The sequence below is a fragment of the Salvelinus sp. IW2-2015 genome, linkage group LG20 (assembly GCF_002910315.2).
Source record: "Salvelinus sp. IW2-2015 linkage group LG20, ASM291031v2, whole genome shotgun sequence".
NCBI classification, from domain to species: domain Eukaryota; kingdom Metazoa; phylum Chordata; class Actinopteri; order Salmoniformes; family Salmonidae; genus Salvelinus; species Salvelinus sp. IW2-2015.
Genome location: NC_036860.1, coordinates 30965621 through 30990578, shown reverse-complemented (window position 1 = coordinate 30990578; position 24958 = coordinate 30965621). Strand labels below are relative to the sequence as shown.

The following is a 24958-nucleotide window of genomic DNA, read 5'->3' as shown; positions in this document are numbered from 1 at the left end:
GAACCAAGCGGTGGTGGTCTATCTATTTAGCTCATAATGCAACCCCCTTAAAATACATTAAAACATTACATTAAAGACATGAAGTATGTGTGTCTAAAATTGCATTGAAGCAACTGTGCCGTTAGGCGCCATTCACATACAGTTGAAGTCGGAAGTTTACATACACTTAGGTTGGCGTCATTTAAACTCGTTTTTCAACCACTCCACAAATTTCTGTTGTAACAAACTATATTTTGGCAAGTCGATTAGGACATCTACTTTTGTGCATGACACAAGTCATTTTTCCAACAATTGTTTACAGACAGATTATTTCACTTATAATTCACCGATTCACAATCATCCATGGTACAGAATGACCTAAGACAGAGATTTTTTATTGGGATTAAATGTCAGGAATTGTGAAAAACTGAGTTTAAATGTATTTGGCTAAGGTGTATGTAAACTTCAGACTTCAACTGTACGTGCAATRACCATGACCTGTACAGGTATGGTACAGGTGTTTAATTGCTATATTGTAATTATTTCGCCACTAAGCCCATTTATTGCCTTACCTCCCTTATCCTACCTCATTTGCACACACTGTATCTAGACTTTTRTTCCTATTYTATTATTGACTGTATGTTTGTTTATTCCATGRGTAACTTTGTGTTGTTGTTTGTGTCGCACTGCTTTMCTTTATCTTGGCCAYGTCACAGTTGTAAATGAGAACTTGTTCTCAACTAGCCTACCTGGTTAAATAAAGMTGAAATAAAAAAWGTAAAACATAAAAATAAATGGGAAATGCTAAGGAAGTCTATACAGGTACTTATATACAAGAATGTCACATCTTGCTCTTGTGTAATACCAGTGCAAATAATCGTCCTCATACAGGGAACCATTTCATTGGACATCTTTACGCTTGTTATTAGTGTCACAGTTGCATCTGGGTTAAGCACAGTGTCATGSCTTAGCCATGTGGCTCAGCTGGTAACGTAGTCAGGGGAGCGAGGGCAGGAGGAAAAGAGGGYATGAAACGAGGAGGAGGTAAGAAGTCTAGAGGTTGGGGTAGGGTCAGGCCTTTAAGGGATTAATCAGATTCCTGGGGCTAATCTCAGTGCTTATACAAACAATCATTTAATATTGACTGCTGAATCATGGGCTGCCTTGGTATCAAAGCCTTTGTTTACGTCTGTATTTATGGTAGCCATTTTGGCTCCGGTCCATAGCCACCTACAGTGGCAAGTGGGCATGCGCTGGGTCATTTCAGTACCTGTGCTCCTTCGCTTAGGCTCTACGCTTTTTAATTCTACGGAATGTGAAGACGAGATAGGTGAAAGAGATCATCTGAATGAATATGAGCCCAGATATTTATTTTTACAAATAGGAGAGGAAGTGCTTTTGACACCCAGCAGCTGTCTGTGGCCTGACCTGTTGTTGGGATGGGTGAAAGCTTCACATTTGGGCACATGCCGGAATGGTTGCCAGATTGGTCCCTTGTGGTGCTGTATAAGAGGCTCTGTCTTGGCATGTGTGGTTGAGGAGTAGTACTTCCATCCAGATGTACTATAAGCTAGTGATACACCATGGGCTAATATATACATTACCAGTCAAAAGTTTGGACACATCTTACTCATTCAAGGGGTTTTCTTTATTTTAACTTTTCTCCATTGTAGAATAATAGTGAACATCAAAACTATGAAATAACCATATGTAATCATGATAAACCAAAAAGTGTTAAACAAATCAAAATATATTTTAGATTTGAGATTCTTCAAAGTAGCCAACCTTTGCCTTGATGACAGCTTTGCACACGCTTGACATTTCTATCAACCAGCTTCATGAGGTAGTCACCTGCAATGCATTTCAATTAACAGGTATGCCTTGTTAAAAGTTAATTTGTGGAATTTATTTCCTTCTTAATGTTCTGAGCCAATCAGTGTGTTGTCAAAAGGTCGTGGTATACAGAGATAGCTATTGGTAAAAGTCCAAGTCCATATTATGGAAGAACAGCTAAATAAGCAAAGAAATGACAGTCCATCATTACTTTAAGACATAGAGGTCAGTAAATCGGAAAATTTCAAGAACTTTGAACTTTCTTCAAGTGCAGTTGCAAAACCATCAGCGCTATGATGAAACTGCTCTTATGATTTCCATGAAATCAGTCCTTTGGTCTGATGAGTCCAGATTTGAGATTTTTGGTTCCAACCGCAGTGTCTTTGTGAGACCAGAGTAGGTGAATGGATGATCTCCGCAGTGTGGTTCCCAACGTGAAGCATGGAGGATGGTGTGATGGTGCTTTGCTGGTACACTGTCAGTGATTTATTTAGAATTCAAGGCACCAGATGGCTACCACAGCATTCTGCACGCGATACCGCATCCCATCTGGTTAGCACTTAGTGCACTATCATTTATTTTTCAACAAACAATGACCCAACACACCTCCAGGCTGTGTAAGGGTTATTTGACAAGAAGGAGAGTGATGGAGTGCTGCATCAGATGACCTGGCCTCCACAATCACCCAAACCTCAACCCAATTGAGAAGGTTTGGAATGAGTTGGACCGCAGAGTGAAGAAAAACAGCCAACAAGTGTTCAGCATTGATTGGGACATCCATCAAGACTGTTGAGAAAGCATTCCCCATTGAAGCTGGTTCTGAGAATGCCAAAAGTGTGGCAAAGCTGTGAACAAGGCAAAGGGTGCTACTTTGAAGAATCTAAAATCAAAATATATTTTCATTTGTTTAACACTTTTTTGATTACTACATTATTCCATATGTGTTATTTCATAGTTTTGATGTCTGCACTATTATTCTACAATGTAGAAAACAATAAAATTAAAAAAACATTGAATGATTCGGTGTTGAGAACAAGTTCTCATTTGCAACTGCGACCTGGCCAAGATAAAGCATAGCAATTCGACACATACAACAACACAGTACACATGGAATAAACAAAACATACAAGTCAATAATACAGTAGAAAAAAAAACAAAAGTTTATATACATGTGAGTCAAAGGGGTAAGATACGGGAGTTAAGGCATAAATAGGTAATGGTGGCGAAGTAATTACAATATAGCAATTAAACACTGGAATGTGTAGATGTGCAGAAGATGAATGTGAAAGTAGAGATACTGGGGTGCAAAGGAGCAAGATAAAATGAATAAATACAGTATGGGGATGAGGTAGATAGATGGGCTGTTTACAGATGGGCTATATACAGGTGCAGTGATCTGTGAGCTGCTCTGACAGCTGGTGCATAAAGCTAGTGAGGGAGATACAGTGGGGCAAAAAAGTATTTAGTCAGCCACCAATTGTGCAAGTTCTCCCACTTAAAAAGATGAGAGAGGCTGTAATTTTCATCATAGGTACACTTCAACTATGACAGACAAAATGAGAAAAAAAATCCAGAAAGTCACATTGTATGATTGTTAATGAATTTATTTGCAAATTATGGTGGAAAATAAGTATTTGGTCACCTACAAACAAGCAAGATTTCTGTCTCTCACAGACTGTAACTTCTTCTTTAAGAGGCTCCTCTGTCCTCCACTAGTCCTGTATTAATGGCACCTGTTTGAACTTGTTATCAGTATAAAAGACACCTTCCACAACCTCAAACAGTCACACTCCAAACTCACTATGCCAAGACCAAAGAGCTGTCAAGGACACCAGAAACAAAATTGGTAGACCTGCACCAGGCTGGGAACACTGAATCTGCAATAGGTAAAGCAGCTTGGTTTGAAGAAATCAACTGTGGGAGCAATTATTAGGAAATGGAAGACATACAAGACCACTGATAATCTCCCTCGATCTGGGTCCACGCAAGATCGCACCCCGTGAGGTCAAAATGATCACAAGAACGGAGGCAAAAATCCCAGAACACACGGGGGACTAGTGAATGACCTGCAGAGAGCTGGGACCAAAGTACAACTACCATCAGTAACACACTACGCGCCAGGGACTCAAATCCTGCAGTGCCAGACGTGTCCCCCTGCTTAAGCAGTACATGTTCAGGCCGCTTGAAGTTTGCTAGAGAGCATATGGATGATCCAGAAGAAGATTGGGAGAATGTCATAATGGTCAGATGAAGCCAAAATATAACTTTTTGGTAAAAACTCAACTCGTCGTGTTTGGAGGACAAAGAATGCTGAGTTGCATCCAAAGAACACCATACTACTGTGAAGCATGGGGGTGAAACATCATGCTTTGGGCTGTTTTTTCTGCAAAGGACCAGGACGACTGATCCGTGTAAAGGAAAGAATGAATGGGGCCATGTATCGTGAGTGAAAACCTCCTTCCATCAGCAAGGGCATTGAAGATGAAACGTCGCTGGGTCTAATAAAAATAAATTAAATAAGGCTTAGCACAGGCAAAACCCTTAAGGAAAACCTGCTTCAGTCTGCTTTTCACCAGACACTGGGAGACAAATGAATCTTTCAGCAGGACATAAACACTGGAGTTGCTTACCAAGATTACATTGTATGTCCCTGAGTGGCATAGTTACAGTTTTTACTTAAATCGTCTTGAAAATATATGGAAAGACTTGAAAATAGCAATGATCAACAATCAACATGACAGCGCTTGAATAATTTTTGTAACAAATAACGTGCAAATATTGTACAATCCAGGTGTGCAAAGCTCTTAGAGACTTACCCAGAAAGACGCACAGCTGTAATCTCTGCCAAAGGTTATTCTAACACGTATTGACTCAGGGGTGTGTAAATTAGATATTTCATTTCTAATACATTTGCCAACATTTCTAGAAACTTGTTTTCACTTTGTCATTGTGGGGTATTGTGTGAAGATGGGTGAGAGAGAAAATCGAGTTAATCCATTTTGAATTCAGGTTGTAACACAACCAAATGTGGAATAATTCAAGTGGTATGAATACTTTCTGAAGACACTGTACAGTGGGGCCTGAAACTGGATGGTGGACCATTGACACACACGGTAAACTGTCAAGCGTGAATAACCCAGTAGCGTTGCAGTTCTTCACACACTCAAACCGGTGCGCCTGGCACCTACTACCATACCCCATTCAATGGCACTTAAATATTTTGTCTTGCCCATTCAACCTCTGAATAGTACACATACACAATCCTATTGTCTCAAGGCTTAAGAATCCTTCTTTAAACAATATGGGATTGGTGTCCCCCCCACCCCGTGGGACGGTTGAGCTAATGTAGGCTAATGTCCAATTTAGAGTAGCTATTACAGTGAAAGAATACCATGCTGTTGTTTGAGGAGAGTGCCCAATTAGGAACTTGAAAATGTATTAATAAACCAATTAGGCACATTTCGGCAGTCTTAACACAACATTTTGAACATGCATGCAATGGTTCATTGGATCAGTCTAAAATGTTGCACACCCACTGCTGCCATCTAGTGGCCAAAATCTAAATTGCGCATGGGCTGGAATAATACATTATGGCCTTTCTCTTGCATTTCAAAGATGTTACAAAAAAAAATTCTCTGATCAATGGCCGATGTCCTCCTTAATAAGGATTTTTCAATTTTCGCCTAAAATGACATACCCAAATCTAACTGCCTGAAGCTCAGGACCTGAAGCAAGGACATGCATATTCTTGATAACATTTGAAAGGAAACGCTGAAGTTTCTGGAAATGTGATATTAATGTAGAATAATATAACACATTAGATCTGGTAAAAGATATTACAAACAAAAAGTGGTTCAAACTGTAGAACCAAGTTCCTACATTTGAATATATACAATTATTTTATCAAACAAAACTATGCTAAAATGTATCTCTGGGACCCTCAGGATGACAAATCAGAGCAAGATTACTGAATGTAAGTACATTATTGACATTCAGAGGTGAKTGTATCAAATCAGTTTCTGTGATWAGTGTTTTGTTGTTGTGCACTCTCCTCAAACAATAGCATGGTATGTTTTCACTGTAATAGCTACTGTAAATTGTAKCATGCAGTTAGATAAAAKATWATTTAAGCTTTCTGCCCATATAAGACATGTCTATGTCCCGGAAAGTTGACTGTTGTTTACAATGTTATTCTAGTCACATTAGTGCACATTAGCAACAACCGTCCCGTTTTAGGGACACGGATCCGTAGAGGTTAAAAAACAACACGCACAAGGAAATCTAGAACTTAGATACCTTAAGCGCCAACTTCAAATGCCTTTTCTCATTCTCACTCACAATCCTACCAGTTTATTCTTTACTAGGGTCATTTAATCATATTTTACCAACTTGATTTAATAAAAAAAGTACAAATCCACTTGAACACACGTTCTGGCAACATACACACTCCCAACCACCACACACACACACACACACACACAGAAAGATTCACGTTCTGTTTCTCTAAGTCAGAGTATAAATGGTCCCCTTTGAGGCCTGGTACGGAGGGAGCATGCAATGGGCTTGAGCTGGCTGAGCGGCGAGCAAGCCGTAAGAGGATTTGGGTAACTAATGCCTGAAGAAAGGCGCCAACACCGTGTCCTGGGACAGCTAAGCCCTCAGCCCTGACTGCTCAGCCCTCATTTACTTTCTTACTTACCACTCAAGACACTCCAGTTCCTGTCTCCTCGCTTCGTCCCTCGTTCCTTGTTCCTCTCTTCCACTCTGGTAAGTCCAGGTAACTGGTTACAGCCAGGTAGCAGATGAATCAATGGGAAGAAGCAGGGTGACCAAAAGAAAAGCTCTCTTGAAATCTTTCCACTTGCTGCAGTCTCGGTCTCTGTTTGTCCTCTCTCACGCTGTCACATGTTCTCCCCCTTTCCTTCTCTCTCTCTGAGGTACCTGTTGCTGTCTGGTAGAAAAGTGACTACAGCCCCTCTCTCGCTCATTCAGTTAGACCGCTGATCTCCATTAGCAGGGAGGCGGGCTTAGTGCGCCACACAGGCACAGTGACCAGTCAGTCGGAAGGGAGGAGGGGGAAGGAGGGGGGAAGAGGAAGAGGCTGGGGACAGATGTCATGGGGTGGCAGATGGTGCCAGACTGGTCAGGGTTGCTACAGACAGGGCTGGTCACTTGGCTGCTTAGACGCAGGGCTAGATGCAAGATACATATCTGCTCTCCTCCGCCCAATKCCTTCCTCCATCCTGCACCTATTGTCCCACAAAACACATTGTAATGTAATATATAGTGCCTTCAGAAAGTATTCATACCGTTTGACTTATTTTGTTGTGTTACAGCCWGAATTCAAAATGAATTTAAATAGATGTTATTTTTCACCCATCTACACACAATWCCCCATAATGACCAAGTCAAAACATGTTTTTAGAGTATTTTTTTTTTGTTGGTAAATGATATACAGAAATATCTCATTTACAAACAGTACCAGTCAAAAGTTTGGACACACCTACCTATTCTTTCTTTAATTACTATTTTTTACTATTTTCTACATGGTCATCTGATGCAGCACTCCATCACTCTCCTTAGTCAAATAGCCCGTACACAGCATGGAGGTGTTTTTGGGGTCATTGTCCTGTTGAAAAAGCAACGATCGTCCCACTTAACTCAAACCAGATGGGATGGTGTATCGCTGCATTATGCTGTGGTAGCCATGCTGGTTAAGTGTGCCTTGAATTCTAAATAAATCACAGTGCCACCAGCAAAGAACCCTCTCAACATCACAACACCTCCTCCATGCTTCACGGTGGGAACCACACATGCGGACATCATCCGTTCACCAAAAATCACAAATTTGGACTCAGCAGACCAAAGGACAGATTTCCACCGGTCCAATGTCCATTGCTTGTGTTCCTTGGCCCAAGCACGTCTCTTCTTCGTATTGGTGTCCTTTAGTAGTGGTTTCTAAGCAGCAATTCGACCATGAAGGCCTGATTCACGCAGTCTCCTCCGAAKAGTTGATGTTGAGATGTGTCTAACTGCAGTGTCCAATTTACAGTAGCTATTACAGTGAAAACATACCATGCTATTGTTTGAGGKGAGTGCACAACAACAAAACACTTATCACAGAAACTGATTTGATACATTCACCTCTGAATGTCAATAATGTYKTTACATTCAGTAATCTTGCTCTGATTTGTCATCCTGAGGGTCCCAGAGATAAATTGTAGCATAGTTTTGTTTGATAAAATAKATMTTTATATTCAAATGTAGGAACTTMGTTCTACAGTTTGAACCACTTTTTGTTTGTAATATCTTTTACCAGATCTAATGTGTTARATTATTCTACGTTCATTTCACATTTCCACAAACTTCAGTGTTTACTTCAAATGGTAAATTGGTTTATTAATACATTTTCAAGTTCCTAATTGGGCACTCTCCTCAAACAACAMCATGGAATTCTTTCACTGTAATAGCTACTCTAAATTTGACATTAGCCTACATTAGCTCAACCGTCCCACGGGGGACACACCGATCCCATAGTGTTTAAAGAAGGATTCTTAAGCCTTGAGACAATTGGAATTTGTATGTGTACTATTCAGAGGTTGAATGGGCAAGACAAAATATTTAAGTGCCATTGAATGGGGTATGGTAGTAGGTGCCAGGCACACCGGTTTGAGTGTGTGAAGAACTGCAACGCTACTGGGTTTTTCACTCTTGACAGTTTACCGTGTGTGTCAAGAATGGTCCACCATCCAGTTTCAGACCCCACTGTACAGTGTCTTCAGAAAGTATTCATGGCAACATCATGCTGTGGGGATGTTTTTCAGGTGCAGGGACTGGGAGACTGACTGACATGATTGAGGGAAATATGAACGAGCAAAGTACAGAGAGATCCTTGATGAAAACCTGCTCCAGAGCGCTCAGGACCACAGACTGGGGCGAAGGTTCACCTTCCAACAGGACAACAACCCTAAGCACAAAAGAGTGGCTTCGGGACACGTATCTGAATGTCCTTGAGTGACCCTGCCAGAGCCCCGACTTGAACCCGATCGAACATCTCTGGAGATACCTGAAAATATCTATACAGCGACGCTCCCCATCCAACCCATCCAACAGAGCTGGAGAGGATCTACAGAGGGGAATGGGATAAACTCCCAAAATACACGTGTGCCATGCATGTAGCGTCATACCCAAGAGTACTCAAGGCTGTAATCGCCTTCAAAGGTGCATCAACAAAGTACTGATTAAAGGGTCTGAATACTTATGTAAATGTTATATTTCAACCTGTTTTTGRTTCATCATTATGGGGTTTTGTGTGTAGATTGATGTTGGAAGAATAAAAACAATGTAATCAATTTCAGAATAAGGCTGACCCGGGAGTCCATGACCGGGAGTCCCATAGGGCGGCACATAATTGGCCCAGCGTCGTCCGGGTTAGGCCGGGGGGACTTTACTTGGCTCATCACGCTCTAGAGACTCCTTGTGGCAGGCCGGGCACCTGCAGGCTGACCTCGGTCTTCAGTTGAACGGTGTTTCCTCCGACACATTGGTGCGGCTGGCTTCCGGGTTAAGCGGGCCMGTGTTAAGGAGCGCGGTTTGTCGGGTCATGTTTCGGAGGACGCATGACTCGACCTTCGCCTTTCCCGAGCTCGTTGGGGAGTTGCAGCGATGAGACAAGATCGTAATTGGATATGACAAGCAAAAAAGACTCTTCCTAGAGCTGACCGTCCAACCAAACTGAGCAACTGGGCAAGAAGGACCTTGGTCAGGGAGGTGACCAAGAACCAAATGACCAATCTGACAAAACTACTGAGTGCCTTAGCTGAGATGGGAGAACCTACCAGAAGGACCAGTCTCTACAGCACATCACCATTCTGGGCTTTGTGGGAGAGTGGCCAGATGAAAGCCACTCCTGAGAAAAAAGGCACATGACAMCTCGTCTGGAGTTTGCAAAAAGGCGCATGAAAGACTGAGCATAAGGCAATGGTCTGATGAGACCAAAATTTTACTCTTTGGCCTAAATGCAAAGCGCAATGTCAGGAGAAAACCAGGCACAGCTCATCACCAGTCTAACAACATCCTTATTGTGAAGCATGGTAGTGGCAGCATCATGCTATGGGGATGCTTTTCAGCAACAGAGACTGGGGGAATGGTAAGGTTAGCAGGAGCAATGAATGGAGCCAAATACAGGCAGATCCTTGATGAGAACCTGCTTTAGAGTTTAAATTACCTTAGACTGGGGGGGMGGGGGGGGAGATTTACATTCCAACAGGACAATGACCCCAAGCATACAGCAAAAGCAATGCTGGAATGCCTTCAGAACAAGAATGTGAAAGTCCTTGAGTGGCCCAGCCAAAGCCCAGACTTGAATTCCATTTTAAATCTGTGGAAAGACCTGAAGATTGCTGTTCACTGTTGCTCCTCATCTAACTTACCAGAGTTTGAGAAAATCTGCAAAGGAAGAATYGGAGAAAATCCCCAAATKCAGATATGCAAAGATGATACAGTAATACCCAAGACCACTCAACGCTGTAATCGCAGCCAAAGGTGCTTCTACAAATTATTGACCCAGGGGTGTGAATACTTATGTAAATTAGATACTTCTCTACTTCATTTTCATTTTTTTTATTTTTAGCACTTTGTCATTATGGAGTATTTTGTGAAGATGGCTTAGAAAAAAWATATATTTAATCAATTTTGAATTCAGGCTGTAAAAACTAATTGGGGTATGAATACTTTTTGAAGACAAGTTAGTGGGGTCTGAAATTATTGACACCCTTGATAAAAATGTGCAAAGGTGTCAATAATTTTGGACCCCACTATGTAAAAGGAGGAGAAGGAGGGTTAACACAGTTGTGTAATTCCTGGCTTATGAATAMGGTGGGTTTGGGGACWATGTGTATGTGCCAGTTGATAATGCCATGTGAAGACTGAGGGTCTTGTTTTTTTAAACGACAACTACTAACCGTATGACGAGACAAACGTGACTACACCAAGGTTAGATTCAATTGACTTCCTGAATTGAATGGAATTGACGCCAACCCTGGACTTGACACCACATTGGCAGCCATTTCTGACAGATCAAGTTGAAAATAAATCAGGTTTAATGTTTTATTTGAAAGTCATGCCACAAGTTGACATAAAATACAAAATGAAAATAAATGATTTCCAGATCATAACTATAAAATAACCACAGTGTAACCGATAATCAAATCAAACAAACATGCACGGTAACAAAAAAAGACAACGTAAGAACACGCAGATAAGCATACAGTACATAAGATACAGCCTTCTGATATCTAGCTATCAGTAAACATATCAGTGTTAAGCGTAGAGAACACAAGGTTAATTGGATATATAAAATTAACAAGAGTATAAAATATTGATAAAAGATAGGCTACTCGTTATAAAGACCTTAGTATCTTCTATAAGTGTCACCATGCAGTATATTCCAGTCTCGAGTTAATAAACATCCGCAGAAAAGTACAAGAGAATCACAAGCTCATTCGTCGAACGTATCAGACTCCATTTTGGAAACATGGCCACCACAGAAGGTGTCTCATGACTTGGCAAATTTGAGTGAGCAATGTCATAGAATCTACATAATGCTATCGTAAAGATGACGTAACACCTAGCATAAACATGTATGAAGTTTCATGACCAATGTCCTTTAAAGTTCACATGCAGCGGTATGCAGGCTAACAAACTCAAGGTAGCTCCGAGTCTAAACGAGCTAACATACATAAATCATTGCACCATGTTGATGGCTGTGTTCAACTGAAACATAGAAAGTACTGTTTGGCCATTACACAGGCTTTAATAAAAACACATATTCCAAATAAATTGTAAACACAATACAAAGACTCTCTGCAATCACTTATTTTCGGTATTCCTCACATTTTTCATGTTGTCCATCTCTAACAAAAAAAAATTGCTTTCAAATTTAACTGGATAAGTATCCATCTGACAAGTATTCTTGCTTTAAAATGTCTCTCAACTATTATAAGCTCTTGCGTCTGAAATCAGGAATATATTGTAATGACCCTGGACTTGATAAGCACAGTACAATCCCTCCCAACTGGGATAGCCCTATTGTAATTGTGGATAGGGTGTTAATCTTTAGGCTAGGCAACTGGTGTTCACAGCCCACTACAAACTTAGCACAACTTCCACATTTATCACACTGACGTCAGAAGTGGGATAGTGATCGTGGCTTTCGAAAGTATGTCCTGTAAGACGCAGGACTTGACATGCTTTCTGAAACGGAGGGGGTAATGATGAAAGTAAGAGTGTAATGATCCTATCCTTGAAAGGTGCCTAACAATCTCTTCCAGTGGGGATATCCTTATTGGGATCGGGGATAGGGTGTTTGTGTTAAGATCAGGCGACTGGGGTTTGCGGCCCACGAGGGACCTTGTGCTACTTCCTTGTTCGTCACCATTATATCTACATTTGTCACAATAGGAGTCCTGCAGTAGTGGACAAACACTTTGGTTGCTGTCACTTTTCATATACAGTACATACTGTTCGGGATGCTTAATTCAAATGTTCAGAATCTGTAAAATACATGCAAGTATGCAACATAAGCCTTCAATATATGAATTTAGTAACACTGTTTACAACATTTTGAATAAAAAATATATCTTTGAAAATCAAACTGTGCGAGCTGATTTGAAGTAATTTGCTTCATGCATTGGTGTTATTGGTTTGATATAAAACTGGCCAAAGTTCTGAACATTCTTATGCGTTTTGTGTCCTTAAAACATTTGGCATGGACCATCAGAAAATATATACAGAGCCAGAAAAATCAGATCACCGAATTGACACTCCGCTCACCAAGGGAAAACCAATCGTACCTTGAGTAAGTGATGCTTCTGGCAAATGACAAGAACGTGCAATGTTAACGCAATGAGATCTCAACCAGCATGCATTTTTGACAAAGACACAAAAAAAGCATATTGGAACGAGAAAGGCTTGACAATTCCCACAATGTTTAACTAGTTATTGTATGTCCACAAGAGTGGCAAACAAAGCTAATTTACTGTAGAACCTTAACCAACAGTACACTGCAGTACAATGGTCTTTTCCTCCCGTCCATTTTGGCACCGTTGTGGCACATATTTTTCTTGAGTTAAAAAAGACGAGCGATGGTCTACCACATGTGATACAACCCCTTGGTCCTGGTGACTATTATTGGTTCAGATATGGTCAGAACAGAAGCTGCAATACGGCCAACAGCTACTATACCACTAGCAATAGCTAACGATAAGGACTTGGGCAAACTACCTAACTGAAGACATTGTTTGTCTGTGGGGGTCACAGCAAGATTGTGAAACTGAGTCGTATAAATAACTAAAATGGCTGCTGCTGCTAACCTGCCAGCCTGCCCACCACGGGTGTCCCTGGTCAGAGTAGAGCCGAGCACCAGACTGGCTGAATGGACACACATTGCTACATCCTGGCAACAGAAAACCAACCAATCCCCTTATTGACAGGAGGACCTCTTCTTCCCCTGGCAAGAAAGATTCATCTGCTTGGTATGTCATATTTTAACCCTGTGACACCTGCATGCGCTCTATGGCACTCTATTGCCTTTAACTTAACCATGACCGTTCTCTCCATAGCGTTCTATTCTCTGTAACACTTTACTTAGAGGATAAACAGAACGTTAGCTTCCGGGGGTGATCTTGATGCTCGACTTCGTCTCGAGCCTAACAACACCCGTGCCAATATATCCCCCAAACACCGGCTTCTCAGGCATTATCACTTGATTATCATCTCAAAATGATCCTGACTAAATTACAGCCATTATGAGTAACTTGAACATTTCCTTCATAGAGACAAAACATCTAGGTTATTATAGTTGTGATTTTGTTTTTAGATTTTTATTTAAAATTCAGTTTAGTTTCAGCTAGTCTTCAGACAATGTACTATTTTTTATTTACTTTGAGTTTTATAAAATAATTTATATTTCATTTTATATTATTTCATTTCAGTTTAAATGTGTGTGTTAGGGACAGAAAGTAGCATTATGCATGCGTGGCAGGCCTATAGTTTGTATTCTTGGGGGGGGATGTCACTTCTTGTCACTGGGGGACAATAACACATAAGGTGATGGGTCAGGTCATAGGTTTGTTTAGGTTAAAATTATAAATCAATCTTAATGTGACTTGGATTTAAAAGGAGAATCGTCTGTGTCTAACTCAGATTCAAAGCTATGGCCAGCTCTGGTTATTGTTGATCATTCTCTTGCCAGTTCTGTAATAGCTCGATAGCCTTGACTATGTTCACCCTGTTGTCAGTTATGACAAGTAGGATCTTCTCCTCTGGTATGTCACTTGCGGTCAATTACCTTTCCGGTGTATGGATGCTAAATCTGATGGAGGTTGAGCAACGCATGCTGTGCCTTGTTGGAGGAGGGGTGATAGAAGCAGGCTGATATACCCATAAATGAAGTAGTCATTCCTTTCTTGCTTCATCCGTTTACACGGTTATTTTTCATGCCTTCATGCTTTCAGAATCTCCTTAACTTTCTGGTATCCATTTCCAAAGCAATCAACCTGTTTACTCTAGCAGCGCCAGGTTTTACATTTTGGATCAGGTGTTTGGTTGAATTATCTGAAGGCTCGTGGACTTGCCAGACTGGATGAATAAATGAACAAGCGCTTCTTCTCTTTTTTAAACTTGAATTAGGTTCTGATGTTTCTATTCTTTTCATGATAACTGCTAAAGTTGGTTGCCGTTGATGAGCAGCTACCAATAGCTGGTGGCTAAAATTGTATGATTCTTTGTGGGCGCAGATCAGATGAACTTTGAGGTTCTTTGGGTGTTCTCTTTAATCTCTGTCCCACACATGCTGCCATCTTCTGACACTACATTTCCTTTTATCCTTTCTAGCAATGTACTCAAAACAACGGATGCCGCCCTTGTTTACGCCTATGGTTCACATTCGCGCTCGGATTTCTTCCCTGTTAGCTACAGGTTTGACGGATGCCAGTAGAACGCTACCTGCCCGAATGCATAGTGCCAACTGTAAACTTTGGTGGAGGAGGAATAATGGTCTGGCTAGGCCCCTTAGTTCCAGTGAAATCTTAACTCTACAGCATACAATGACATTCTAGACGATTCTGCGCMTACAACTTTGTGGCAACAGTTTGGGGAAGCCCCTTTTCTGTTTCAGTATGACAATGCCCACGTGCACAAAGCGAGGTCCATACAGAAAGGATTTGTCGAGATCGGTGTGGAAAAACTTGACTGGCCTGCACAGAGCCCTGACCTCAACCACATTGAATTGGAACGCTGACTGCGAGCCAGGCCTAATCGCCCAACATTAGTGCCCGACCTCACTAATGCTCTTGTGGCTGAATGGAAGAAAGTCCCCCCAGCAAAGTTCCAACATCTAGTGGAAAGTCGTCCCAGAAGAGTGGAGGCTGTTATAGCAGCAAAGAGGCACCAACTCCATATTAATGTCCATGATTTGGAATGAGAGGTTCAACGAGCAGGTATCCACATACTTTTGGTCATGAAGTGTAGTTTTAAAAATGTTTTTCTGAATTATTTTATTTCAGTTAACTAAATTGTTTGTCCAATTTTAGTTTTTGTTACTATATGTTACTTGTATAACATATTGCCTTATAACAAGACAGTTTGAAGTTTCGGCTTGCAAAGCAGCTCTGCCAATATCGGCACCGCTGTTTACAATAATGAATCTGGACGTTTCTAATTATGCTAACTACTGGAAGATTCTGTCGCTATGGGCCTTCAGACACAACTCGAGGTAAGAGTAATTCGACACAAAAATAGATTTTGCATGAACTATCCCTTTTCAGAGTTTTTTGTAGCAACCAGTTTAGTCTCTCTGTCTTAGTCTGCAACTGAACAACATAGAAGGAAATACATATGTCACACAGCACTTGAATGGCATTTTCGTCATTTGAAGCAACGAATGACAGTCAATAGTAAAAACGTATTGTTATGAATGGTGGATGTCACTGATCAGTACCTTTAAAGTGACCCTTTTAAACATCTTGATATGACATTGATATGATGTGCAATAGTGTAAACATGCTGATTCTTAAACACTACCATTTGTTTCCCACACTGAAGATGGAAAGAATTAGGAAATATAAAATAGTAACAATAGAATAACAATACAAGGCCATGTACATACCATTAAAAATGATCTATCCAAGACACATTAATTAATTAAATGCATTAATAAATATACAAACAAATGTGATAATACAATAAATAAATAAAATGCAATAAATGCCATTGTTGTTCGAGTAATGCAAAAAAGAAAAGGCGTTGAAACAAGCACATAAACAAGTAAAAGGGATTGATGGTTTGATAAAGAGAGAGTGAGAGATCGGTCGGTCGAAGCTCTCCGCATTACATTCAAAAAATAAAATGTCTCTGGAATGATTCTTAACGTACGTGGGATCCCACGTCAAATCCTGCTCTAGAAAAGTCTCTGCAATCATATTGCACTTTTGAAAAGATACTCGACATGACAACATGGCGTTTGGGGCTTGTTCCTCCTTGTATATCTTCTTTCTCCGCCGCTTGCCACTGTCAGAGATTGAGATAAATAGCCTGTGGAAAGCAGGCCAAAAGAAAAAGAGCGACATGATCTACATGAGAAGAGATGCTAACGGTTTTCGGGACTGTACCAGTGATGGTTCTGAATGATGTCATAGTCTCTGTCTTGGCCAGACAAAAACCCACTCTTTTCACACTACCATTTCAAATAATAAAAAATTATGCTAATTCAAACTGTGTTCCGGTCGGGAATAGTGGTAGCGAGTCACAACAGAGTCAGAGCCAGGAAGAAGGCTATGGCACGTTGTTTTTGGCAGGAGTCGACTGACGGATTTCCTGCCTCTTCTCTCCGTCCACTATCTCTTCTTCTGCTCATCCCTCCATCCAGCCATGTCCGTGGGCCTGTCAGAGCCAGGCGAGGTGCATGATGTTCAAAGGCGCAGGCATAACATGTACGAATGCATGCACACACACACACACACACACACACACACACACACACACACACACACACACACGTCACATGATTCACGCGATTCAGGTCAATTGACAGGAGTCCCATGACTTAGGAAGCGTCAGGCAGTGGCGTTGCCGTAGAGATGACCGACTGACGTGGCACAGTGGCAACTGCCGCCGGCAAAAGAGAGAGGGAGGGAGGGCCTGGTCCGTCTTTGGTCCCGTAAAGCACTTGAATATGGCAGGCGGAGCTCCACAGTCACTCCACTGGGGCATATCAAAAGCGCCGGTTGCTAAGCTAAGAGTGTGATGCCTAGTTAAATAAAGGTTAAATAAAAATTAAATAAAACATTTGTGTGTAAAGGGGGAATGGGGCATGTGCAATGCAGGCAGATCATTTTTGTGCCGTGCTAAACTCGATTTTGTCCATGGCAACCTGTAGAAGCGAAGGGTAGCGTAGTCCGAGGGGATGGGAGTGGGAAGAGGAAGAGGGGATAGATGTGATGGAGGGGGGAGGAGGCAAGGCTACACCCAGTATACCACCCAATACAATGACCCCCCTCCCACCCGACATATGGCTGGTCACAGGCTCCTAAAGAGACCCACTCAGCCTTAAGGCGATGTATAGCCCTTAGAGACGCTGGCAGATGCATGAGGGATGCAGGAGCATGTTAAAAGTGTGTGTGTGTGTGTGTATGTATGTGTGTGTGTGTGTGTGTGTGTGTGTGTGTGTGTGTGTGTGTGTGTGTGCGCGTGCGTGTGCGTGTGAGAGTTGAAGGCATGTAGAGAGAGTAGTCTTGCATACTACTTACTAAAACGATATACATACTGTGTACTAATCATGCATCATACTATTTAGAATGTACTGTTTAGTATATGTATGCAGTAAGCTTCAAACATCAACATACCAGGCTCACCCATACTGAGAATGTGTCATCTAACGCATAATTGCTTTATGCGTTACCATTCATTCATTTTGGTAGCTGACTATCAGCGGTTTATCGGCTGTTGTCACACCTACGTGGGTCTGAAAAGACACTTCTCTTCCTCAATAGTGTGCAGTGAATTCTACTAGATGGAAAGATGAAATAAGTATGACGTCCTGGCATTTAAAGCAAACAAAATTTTCAATATTTCACATACTATAAAACGTAATATTTTCGCATACCCAATCAGCCTACTATTTAGAACTCAGACACGGCCTGTGTGTGTGTGTGTGTGTGTGTGTGTGTGTGTGTGTGTGTGTGTGTGTGTGTGTGAGAGTGAGAGAAAGAGTCAGAAAGAAAGAAAGCTGTGTCTGTATATGTTGAAGGGGGTGTTGGGTTGGGTGGAGCAGGGGTGGGGGGTGATTAACCTTTTAACTGACATGCTTGGGTTTAGGGGTGGCGAAAGGTCGTCAAGATGACAAAGGTCAAGCTCCTTCGACATTCCATGGCGAGAGCAGCGACGGCGGTGGTTGTGACGTCATATGTTGATGAGTGTGATGCAGGTGATGAGGCGCACGGTGACCGTGCCCGGGAGGTCGTTGTCTTGGCGATTGCCCTTGTCGCGCAGGTGGAGCGTGTGCTGCTCCTGCCGGTCGTTTGGGTCACTGGACAGGGTCACCTGACCCAGGAAGGTATCCACAATTACGTTCTTATTGTAGATCTATTATGGTATGGCCCAAGGTCCAAGGAGAGCAGAGAAGAAAGAGAAAAAGAGGGAGAGAGGAAGCATAGGAAAAGTGATTTTCAAAAAGTTAGAGTAAAACACATTCAAGAGATAGAGGGATACATACTGTATGAACACAGACAGACAGATACAAAAAAAGAGTTCCTCCTCTCCGTCTGTGCTTACCTCAATGTGGATGCCTTCCTTGGGCTTCTTGCGGTAGAACAGGCCTTTGACATCGAAGTTAGGGCTCCGCGTGTCCTTGTGCACCGGCGAGCGCACCCTCTCTCCCTCACAGGTGATGATGACGTACGGGTCCGAGGCTGGGAGGGAGAGGGAAGGAAGGATGAGGGACAGCTGTCAATCTCTGTATCGGCATGAGAAGTGTAAACGTGTGTGTGCATGTGTACTCAACTATGCAGGCCAAAACCAACTCGAGGTCTAAATGAAGCTAATCCTTATCTGGCCATCAGACCAACCAGCAAGCAGACAGGTCTCTGACAGGTAGGTGGAGCATGGCTTTAGTTGCTTGTGCTACTAGGTAGGTCGAGGATATGGGGAGAAGGAACTATAGAAGACTATAAATCTGAAAGGGAGGGGATAGGTTTCAGCCATATGGAAAAAAGTATTCCTAGACCTAGCCCTTTGTGGAACTACTACCATTTTGCTTAAATCTATCCAATCCTCTTCGATCTACATGAAGCTAGGGGTTAAGGGTTAGGACATGGATATTCAACTCTTGCCCTACGAAGTCCAGAGCCTGCTGGTTTTCTGTTCTACCTGATAATTAATTGAACACACCTGGTGTCCCAGGTCTAAATCATTCCCTGATTAGAGGGGAYCAATGTAAAAATGTAGTGGAACTGGCTTTGAGGTGCAGAGTTGAGTTTGAAGGGGTTTAGGGGCTAGGGGCTGTTTCTGGGCTGAGCCAAAGCCTATTGGACTATTACTGTGCAATATGTCTAGTTGTAGCTAAGCCGCTAGCCACTAGGTGATGCTGATGTACCTCCTTGTGTTTTGGCCGGGTGCCTCTTCTTGTTGGGAATGAGACAGTGCAGCTCTGTGTATGACCAGAAGAGTTCACCTTGCAACACATGCTGGGGCACGGAAAAACACATACACACTCGCACAAAATGTACAGTACACACTTAAACTCAAGTTACCCATCGGCAGAAGAGTTTATTGTGTCGACCAGAACCTTTCCCCTCCAACTATCCCCCATCCTTTCCAGCATGGTCCAGTAACAATGGTGGAGATATAACCGGGCCATGCTAGTATAGCTCGTGTGAAAATGGTCTATGCAAGTCAGCTCCCAAAGCCTCCCTTCGACATGGGTGCGTACTGTAGCTTACTTTACTGTAGGCCTACTATTTCCTACTGCAGCCTTACTAGCTTACCTCCATTAGAGTCCTGGCCCTGGAGTCCCTCAGCACTCAGAACGTGGACCTGGGTGACCAGCTGGGGGTAACCACACATGCCCGTCCAACACGTCTGTGGGGGCTCATCCAGGTTCAACTCTCTGTTGGGTAGGGAAAGAAAGTGAATATGGGTGTTATTCATTTTGGTGAGAGTAATGGCAGTGGATGACAAATTACGTGAAAAAGGTTCTGGGTCCACTTAGAGAATCAATTCATCTTTATCAAAAAGCTAAAATCCTTTTATAGAAACCCATACAATTCAACTGGTGTGCATGTTAAAGGGATCGTTCACTTTTTTGAAGTAAGTAGTAAAATGCAAAAAATACTTTAACCCCAAGTGTCGTAAAATACCAAAATGAAATATCCCTTTAACATACACACCAGTTGAATTTGATGGGTTTCTATAAAATGAGGTTTGTTATTTGATCAATTTTAACTGATCCAAATTAGGCAATCCCTATCATAGAACTACAAAACAATACTGTTCTATTCAATTCTATGATCCCAGTGAACTATCCCTTTGCAAACGTAAGGCGGTTAAACGGAAGGGGGGTGGGGGTGGGGGTGGGTCTGCTTGTCGGCCGGCTGGTTTACTTGCAGTCTGAAGGCACGTCGGTGAAGACCCGCAACAAGAAGTCACCCTGCTGCCTGGGGTCAAAAGTCGTGGGGATGATGACGTAGCGACCCTCCTTGAGCTCCTTCCTGAGGAAGACGCAGCGCGAGTTGATGTAGATGGAGCCCGCCACCTTCTGCTGGGCCGTGTGCATGCGGTATTTTCTGTTCAGCTCCACCTAGAGGACGGGAGGAGACATGACATCAGGGTCACATTTTAAAGGGAGACTTTCAAGGTAGATATGGCATCATCAGGCAGAGCAAGGATAGAGGCAGAAGCAGGGAGACAGATATAGGAGGTGGAAAGATGGCACATGTGAGGACTGAAACAGGATCCTTATGTCTTATCTTTTATGTTATGAGTAGCAAGGAAGTAAAGAGACGGCAATACCATGAAGTAAAGCGTTAAGAGGCAAAAGGAAAAATTCATGTGGAACGACAGTGTGTTCATCTTCCTGTGTATCCATCTGTGTGTGTTCATCTGTGTTTGTGTGTGTGTGTGCTAACATCTGCATATTTGTCTCTTCATCTGTGTGAGTGTGTTCTCGTGTGTGTGTCTTCATCTCTGTGTGTGTGCGCACATACCCGGTGAATGTCGAAGCCTATGGCCAGGTTATCTCCTTTGCCCTCTTTGGTGGTGGCTCTCCTCTCCTTCTGCTGCAGGGCGATCAACACCTCATCCTCTACCTTATTCACATCAAACACATACTGCAGAGAGACAAACACACTAATTAGAACAATCTCCTCAAATCAAATACAGAATATGCAGTACATGCAGAGACACCAACAGAAAAACACATACAAACTTACACAGTACAAACACACTCCTACCCAGCCTCCCACCATCCACCCACACTCTCCCCACTTCCACACATCCTCCACCCTCATGCACCACACCTGTGGGTTCTGGAGGAAGGTGGCCTTGTAGTTGATGCATCCCCCAGAGCGGTTCCTCAGAGGGTCTTGGCGGGGGACCCAGGAGCCCCTCATCACTTCCTCCTCCCATGTTTTGTGGATGCTCAGATAAGAGGTGTTGATGAGGCGGCACAGGATCAGGTCCGTGAAGTACTGGCAGAAYTCATCAAACGTCATCCTAGGGTGGAGAGGAAGGGAGGGAGGGCAAGAGGGAGGGAGGGTATATTTAGGAAAGTGCCACTCAATCAGTTAAAACTTCTTAGGGCTGCAATCCTGTTAACGGGATCGATATGACAACAGCCAGTGAAAGTGCAGATAGAACAGAGCTCGCTCTCACATGAACACGCATGGTCAGCGCATGTTCAGCTCATGATAGACCTTACTCAATCCCCTCTCCTTCGGCCCCACTTCACAGTAGAAGCATCAGACAAGGTTCTAAAGACTGTTGACATCTAGTGGAAGCCGTAGGAAGTGCAAAATGACCCATATCCCACTGTGTATTCGATAGGCGATGAGTTGAAAACCTACAAACCTCAGATTTCCCATTTCTCATTTCACATGTATTGTGTAACATGAAGTCCTATGAGTGCCATCTGATGAAGATCATCAAAGGTTAGTGATTAATTTAATCACTATTTCTGACTTTTGTGAGCCCTCTCCTTGGCTGGAAAATGGCAGTATGGTTTTCTGTGACTAGGCGCTGACCTAACATAGTCACATGGTGTGCTTTCGCAGTAAAGCCTTTTTGAAATCGGACACTGTGGTTGGATTTACAAGAAGTTTATCTTTAAAATGGTGTATAATACTTGTATGTTTGAGGAATTTTAATTATGGGATTTCTGTTGTTTTGAATTTGGCGCCCTGCAATTTCACTGGCTGTTGTCGAGGTACCAGAGAGGTTAAGCAAAGTACGGAGCATGCTTTTTAGTCCAGGCTTAATCTGTGTGTGGGTAAATGACCCCTAATGTGTTAATGGTGTGTGTGTGTGTGTGTGTGTGTGTGTGTGTGTGTGTGTGTGTGTGTGTGTGTGTGTGTGTGTGTGTGTGTGTGCGCGCGCCATGGTGGTCCCTCTCACCAGAATTTCTTTCCGTCATCCTGCACGGTGACGCCCAGCTTCTCTCTCTCACTCTTGCTCACCTTCTTCCACTCCTCTGAGCTGGGGGCACAGACATGAAATTACCTCATGTTCGACAGTATGAAACAAAGGAAATTACAGAGCAAACACACCACTGAAAAACCCTTTGGATTGGAGATTCCGAAGTTCAGCACCACATGACAATGGACAGCAATTTTCTCAGGAGCAGTCATAGATTAAAACATGAAGACTTACCCCAGGAAGTAGGAATTGTAGGTATCGGCAATACATAGTAATTGTGTGTGTGCCTACGTACATATGAAAATAAACCTCTCTTCTGTTTCTATGAAATTCCTGCCAGTTCCACAACTTCTGTGTGACTGTGACAAACTTCCACATTAAACAATACAATTAAATGTCTCCAATTCCAATTGTGATCAAACCCCAGATACATTATACATGCATTCTTATGACTATATGAATGAAAGGAGACGACTCCTTTAATTACACCACTCAGTCACTTCCCCTTTAAGAACTAACATCTCTCTCCTTTACCTACTCAATAATTCAGCTGTCTTCATGAGCGAGCCCTACAATCTCTGCTATGTCACACAACCTAGCGATAAACAATAGGACACAACAGAAGGAGGAGGAGAGAAGCTCTTAGTCTTCTCCCCATCCTATTACATGATAAATGCCATAAATTAACTGTTGAACGTGATTTTATTTTATTTATTATGTTAGATATTTTTGGATTCTATATTTTTTTTAACTTTAAGGTGACTTAAACGTGTGAACATGTGCACGTGTGCCTTCAAAAATAATAACTGTATTATTATTCTTGACATTTTTTACCATTCAACCAAGTTTATGTATAACAATACGGCTCGTACACGTCTGAATAACTCAGTTCCAAACAGTTGCGTTAATGGAATTCACTCCACAATATTATAGTCACTGTACTAACAGCACCCCTGCAGATCTCGGAATGACATTGTAATGGCTTTACTTTTTGTGTCTCCTTCTTCTGCATTATTACTGAAATGTAAAAAAAAATGTAGAGCCTACCCTTATTTTTCCCTCCATATTGTTGTTTTTCTTAAAATAAATAAATAAAACAGAAACACACATTCACACGTATATATGTTCAACAGTTAATTTATGGCATTTATCACCCCCCCCCCCCCACACACACACACACACACACACTTCCCCATTTCAGAAGATAGAGAACACCTCTCTCTCCACCTCATTACTCCTACACGGTCTAGTTGTTTCGAGGCAGTAAAGGCACTCTGAATAGGAGAAGCTTTCATTATGCAGTGTTGTGTACATCGAATTAGAATAAGAATTCTAATTCTAATACTATGGTTGTGTAGTACCACTTCCAGGCCTGAGGAGGCAGTGTTGTGTATTTACCTGTCGCTCCAGGGCCCGCTCCACTCCTTCTCTCCCCAGGGGTTCCTCATGCGGATCATATTGAGCTTCTCTGATTTGAAGAATGCCAGCAGGCCCTGGCCCAGACGCACCTTCTTCACGTCCGTCACTGCGTATGCGTGGCCCTTGACCAGGCCACAGTCTAGGCGTGCCTCCATGTCCTCCACTGTGGTCGCCTATGAGACAATTAATAATTAATCAATTAATTCATTTAGAAATATTTATTTGTGCAGCACATGTCATACACAGAATGTAGCTCAAAGTGCTTGAGTTGTGACAAGGGTTGTGTTCATTAGGGCGTGCGGCATGCGACAAAATGAAAATGTGCATTCAGATTTTTTTTTGTTTGATGCCTATTGAACAAGGCCCAGTCAAGTTGAACTGAGAATTGGTTTGTTTGAATTGAGCTTGCAGCCTAGACGGCTGGTGCTGTCCCTTGCTACTTGATCATCAAAGTATCATTGAGCACAAGGCCCAGATGTAATGAGCCCGTTTCACAAACAAAGTGTGATGCAACGACAGCAAGGGAGCAACTACTAAGGAGACAGAAGGGGAAAAAGGATAAAGAAGACAGGAAGGTAATGAGGGAAACCAGGGTCGTGTTCATTAGTGCACAACGTAACAAAATGTTTTGCAACGTAAACCAAAAACAAGTGTTTTTTATTGGGAACAGGGAATACCTAGTCAATTGTACAAATTAATGKATTCAAAATAATGCACWCTGAATCYGAGGMGCGGGGGGCTGCCTTAATCGACATCCATGTCGGCATTTTATATCACTATGTGAATGTGTCTAAATACCATATAAAATACCACAGAATTTTAGGTAAGGGGTTAATTGTAGCAAATGTTACGATTAACCCCCTTTACAAATCTGAGTCTAATCTGAGTCTAATGAGAAAAAACAACTATTGTCATCAATTATATCAATCAAAATAACTCTTCTTACTGATAAAAATGATGTATGATTAGATAAATGGGGAATGTTCGGCAGGTCAATAATCAAGAAAGAGAGGTGGCAAGAATATTTCGAATTCGGCCTGAA

General features: G+C 42.2%; 2 protein-coding genes across 2 annotated transcripts in view; both read right to left on the bottom strand.

Moving 5' to 3' along the window:
• Positions 1–6818, bottom strand: part of LOC111980897 (unconventional myosin-VIIa-like) — a 93961-nt gene extending 87143 nt beyond the window's left edge. Inside the window, exon 1 of the mRNA XM_024011947.2 lies at positions 6512–6818. The gene's annotated coding sequence lies outside the window, so the exon portion shown is untranslated. The remainder of the gene's footprint in view (positions 1–6511) is intronic.
• Positions 6819–16049: 9231 nt separating this feature from the next.
• LOC111980912 (calpain-5-like) overlaps positions 16050–24958 on the bottom strand; it is a 61821-nt gene continuing 52912 nt past the window's right edge. Inside the window, exons 6-13 of the mRNA XM_024011966.2 lie at positions 23896–24089; positions 22477–22557; positions 21384–21579; positions 21072–21194; positions 20469–20665; positions 19854–19975; positions 18643–18779; positions 16050–18453 (exon numbers count right to left, since the gene is read on the bottom strand). Coding sequence (XP_023867734.1) covers positions 18271–18453; positions 18643–18779; positions 19854–19975; positions 20469–20665; positions 21072–21194; positions 21384–21579; positions 22477–22557; positions 23896–24089 — 1233 coding nt within the window. The 3' untranslated portion in view covers positions 16050–18270. The remainder of the gene's footprint in view (positions 18454–18642; positions 18780–19853; positions 19976–20468; positions 20666–21071; positions 21195–21383; positions 21580–22476; positions 22558–23895; positions 24090–24958) is intronic.